General features: G+C 42.1%; 1 protein-coding gene across 1 annotated transcript; it reads right to left on the bottom strand.

Annotated features, from left to right (window-relative positions):
- Positions 1–353: 353 nt before the first annotated feature.
- On the bottom strand, positions 354–917 carry LOC131179458 (uncharacterized). The gene has a single exon (XM_058146307.1). The coding sequence runs from the start codon at positions 915–917 to the stop codon at positions 354–356; it is 564 nt and encodes a 187-aa protein (XP_058002290.1).
- Positions 918–4,291: the final 3,374 nt, after the last annotated feature.

Here is a 4,291-nt window from a genome sequence, read left to right as displayed (position 1 = left end):
CACACTCCTGCATGTACTTCCTCCATTATCTGCTCAGACTGCTTTTTTGCCACACACAAGAGCAATAGTCCTTCGAAGAACCTTTTGTAGAGTTGCCCCCCAGCCAAAGTGAACTGAGTGGCTAATCTACGAATTGTAGCTCTATACCTACTATTGGCTGACTATGGGTGTTCTCTTACCTCTAAATATCTTCTTATGTCCTCATACCATTTCATCTCATCTTCTATATCTAAATGTGCTATTATTAACCCTTCATAGCATGGGATTCTACTCCTCATCAGGATAACTGGCTGGGTCAACTTCTGATCACCCTTCTCCCATAAGGATGCCAGCGTGGCTCGAGCATCAGCCATCTAGTTCTGAGCTCTAGGCATGTGCTTCATTGTCACTTCCTCAAAGCTAAATAATAGTTTCTTAGCATACTCCAGGTATGGCCTCAACTTTTCTTCTTTCAATTCCCATTCACCTTTAATATGGGAAACTACTAGCATTGAATCTCCAAACACCTCCACTTTTTTAGCCCCAACAGCTATTAATGCCTCTAGGCCACAAATGCAAGCCTCATATTCTGCAATATTATTAGTGGTTGGGAAACATAGCCTTTTTGACATTAACAATTGTTCTCCATTCGGTGCTTCCAAAACTACCCCTATACCGACTCCGCTCTTATTCATGGCCCCATCAAAGTACATTTTCCATGGCTGGACCTCTACTAGCTTGAGACTCTCATCCGGGAAGGCTGTTTCGACTTCTTCCTCTTCATTAACTGGATTTTCATAAAGAAATTCGGCCACTACAAGCCCTTTGATGGTTTTTCGAGTCTCATACACAATATCAAATTCAGACAGTAGGACCAACCATTTGGCCAATTTTGCAACTAGTGTCGATACTTCAAATAGGTACTTTAAAGGATCCATCCGGGATACTACAATAACTCGATGGGTCTAAAAGTAGTGCCTTAACTTCTTAGTTGCCCATACTACAGCCAGACAGGTTTTTTCTATTAGTGAATAATTCTCCTCATAAGCAAGGAGTTTCTTACTAATGTAATAGATGGCTCTCTCCAGATTCTCTACTTCTTGTGCCAACATTGCCCCCAGGGCCATGTTTTCCACTGATAGGTAGAGGATTAGAGGGATGTCAGGGATGGGTGGTGACAAAATTGGTGGATTGCTCAAGTACTGCTTTATCTTTTCAAATGCCTCTTGACATTGCTCATTCCACACCACTGGCTGATTCTTTCTTAGTAGCTTAAAAATTGGTTCACAGGTAGTTGTGAGCCTAGCTATGAACCTACTGATGTACTGTAATTTTCCTAAGAAACTTCTAATCTCCTTTTCTGTTCTCGGGGCTGGCATCTCCTGGATTGCCTTCACCTTATCTGGGTCAACCTCAATCCCTTTTCTACTGATCATATGCCCTAACAACTTGCCTGAAGTGACCCCAAACACACACTTGCTAGGGTTCAGTCTCAATTTATACTTGATGACCCTCTGAAAGAACTTTTCTAATGCCTCAAAATGTCTCTCCCTAGTTGGGGATTTTACTACCATGTCATCCACATATACTTCAACTTCTTTGTGCATCATGTCATGAAATAACATAGTAGCCATTCTCTGATAAGTCGCACCAGCATTTTTTAGCCCAAAAGGCATGACCTTATAATAATAAGTCCCCCATTCAGTGATAAAAGCTGTCTTTGCTTTATCTATCAAATCCATGAGGATCTGATTATATCCCAAAAAACCATCCATGAAAGAGTACATGGCCATGCAAGCAGCACTGTCAATAAGCACATCGATGTGAGGCAATGGGAAATCATCCTTAGGAGTAGCCTTATTCAGGTCCCTATAATCTACACACATCCGAACTCACCCATCCTTCTTGGGGACTGGCACAATGTTGGCTAACCACTCAGGATACTCAATTACTTCAATGAAATAAGCTTCAATGAGCTTTTTCACCTCTTGAGCTATCTTTTCTTCCCATTCTAGCCTAAGCCGACGCTTCTTTTGTTTTACTAGCCTCATGTTAGGGTCTGTGGGGATCTTGTGTTGTACTATGTCTCGATCAATTCTCGGCATATCTTTATAAGACCACGCAAATGCTTCTTGGTACTTTATTAATAAGGCTATAAATTTATCTCTTTCTTTTTGGGTTAAATCTTCAGCTAACTTAATGTCTTTAGGATCATCTGGTGTACCCAAATTAATAGAGATTGATTTTAATGCATTAACAGAAACAGATTCTAAATGATTATGAATGCCATGCGTGTAGCCATTAGGATGAACATCAAACAAGTAAGCAAAAGGACTAGTCATATTATTTAACTTTGCCTCAAAATCGTCATCAAGTACATCAGAAATAACAATATCAGTATCACTACTGTGAGCATTACAAAAGACAGACTCAAACTTAAGGGTGTAGGTCCAAGTGCTTGGCTTCCATGCAGACCTTAACTTGATGGTACTGACCTCTTGTTCTAATTCCTCAACATGCGGCAGCTCCTGGTCATCAGTCCATGCAATTGCGCCCTCCCTGATAAACTTGGTGGGCTTGAGTCCCTCTTCATCTTCAGTTGGCTGATAGTCCAGCCCATATCTAGTGATCTGCCCCTTTATTTCTGGAAAAGTCACTAAGCCATTAGCTCATTTTCCCAAACCCATGCCAGGAAAAAACTTCATCTCTTTCATCATAGTGGCCACCCTATGGTCCATCCAGTCTCCATAGATCCCAGTAACTTGGAAACCAGACAATAGTGGTACTGAACCATCCACTTGCAGCATAGCTACTTCCTCATCTTTTTTTAGCATTGACGGTGATTACACCATCTTGGTGCGGGATCTTGATCTTTTGGTGGAGTGTAGAGGGGACTCCACCTAAGGGATGGAACCAGATTCTACCCAATAGTAAGGAGAATGTCATGGGGATGTCTAGCACAGTGAACTCAACTTCAGTCTCTATAGGCCCCACCTTAAGCATAGTCTTGAATACCCCTATCATGTTTCTCTTTGAATCATCATAGGCCCTGATAACCAGATCAGAACCAGTTAGTTCAGACATAGAAATTCCTAATTTTGGCAAAATCTTCAGAGGGCATACGTTAATGGCTGACCCATCATCTATCATCACACAAGGCACTTTCCACCCTCCAACCTCGTGATTTACAAACAGAGCCACGCTATGGTTTCTCCTCACCGGGAGATCATGATCAGATAAAGTAATATGACCCCCATCTTCTATAAGCACAACTTTAGCAATCTCTTCTGGAGTTATCTCCGTGGAGACCTTGAGTACACTCAGGGCCTTGGTCAGTGCAGTTCTGTGTTTTTCTGATGCCAATAGCAATTCCGAGACCATTACGCTAGCCTGAGTCCTTTTTAATTGCCTAAGGAACTGATCATCCTCTACATCTGTGTCCTCTTCAGCCAACACCTTGGCTTTCCCTCTCACGTTGTCCTTCTCCATGGGTGGATCAGGATAATATCTATCACTCTTGGTCATGTGGCTCACCTTACTCTTTTCCTCTCCGTCAGAGTCAACCCAAACATCTAACAAACCTTCCTCATCACTGGAACTATCCCAAATATCAATTGCCATTACAGATTGAGGTTCATCAAGCTTTTGGATAGGTTGGATAAGGTTGAGAATTTGGTCAGGATCAATTGAGGTGGTGGAAATCATGTAAAGTCCTGGTGGAAGTGTAACATTATGGTTGGGCATTGGGTTGGTGCATGTGTTGGGTCGATTTTCTAAGTCAGCTATTTTCTTAGCATCGATCAGGTCCTGAACTTCGTGTTTTAGCCGAAAACATCTATCAGTGTCATGGCCATGAGTTTGATGGAATTGGCAACATAGGTTAGCATTGTAATTGGGTGGTAGTAGGTTTGGTGGTGGTCTAGGTGCCAAGGGTTGGAGGAGACCCCGAGCTTTGAGTCGCTCGAAGACTTTAGATAGAGGTTGGTTGAATTGAGAGAACTTTCTAGGGGTGCGGGACACGGTTTGAACCTCAATGACTTTGTTTTCCCCAGTAATGTTGTCAGACTGGTATCCTCCCCTCTTGGGCTGATAACTCTTCTTTTCATTATTCAATACATCCTCCACTAATACCCCAGCATCATATAGCTATTCAAAGGTAGCCAAGGGATAATAACAAAGTTTCTCATAATAACTAGGCTGCAGACTTTTCACTACCAATCGCACTTGATCCTTTTCAGCAGGCCTATTGGTCATCTTCATGGCCTTTTTCCTCCATCTCAATAGATACTCTGAAAAGGTTTCATTTGGTTTT

Source organism: Hevea brasiliensis, chromosome 4, assembly GCF_030052815.1.
Source record: "Hevea brasiliensis isolate MT/VB/25A 57/8 chromosome 4, ASM3005281v1, whole genome shotgun sequence".
In the NCBI taxonomy this organism is placed as follows: domain Eukaryota; kingdom Viridiplantae; phylum Streptophyta; class Magnoliopsida; order Malpighiales; family Euphorbiaceae; genus Hevea; species Hevea brasiliensis.
This window is presented reverse-complemented; position numbering and strand designations above follow the sequence as displayed.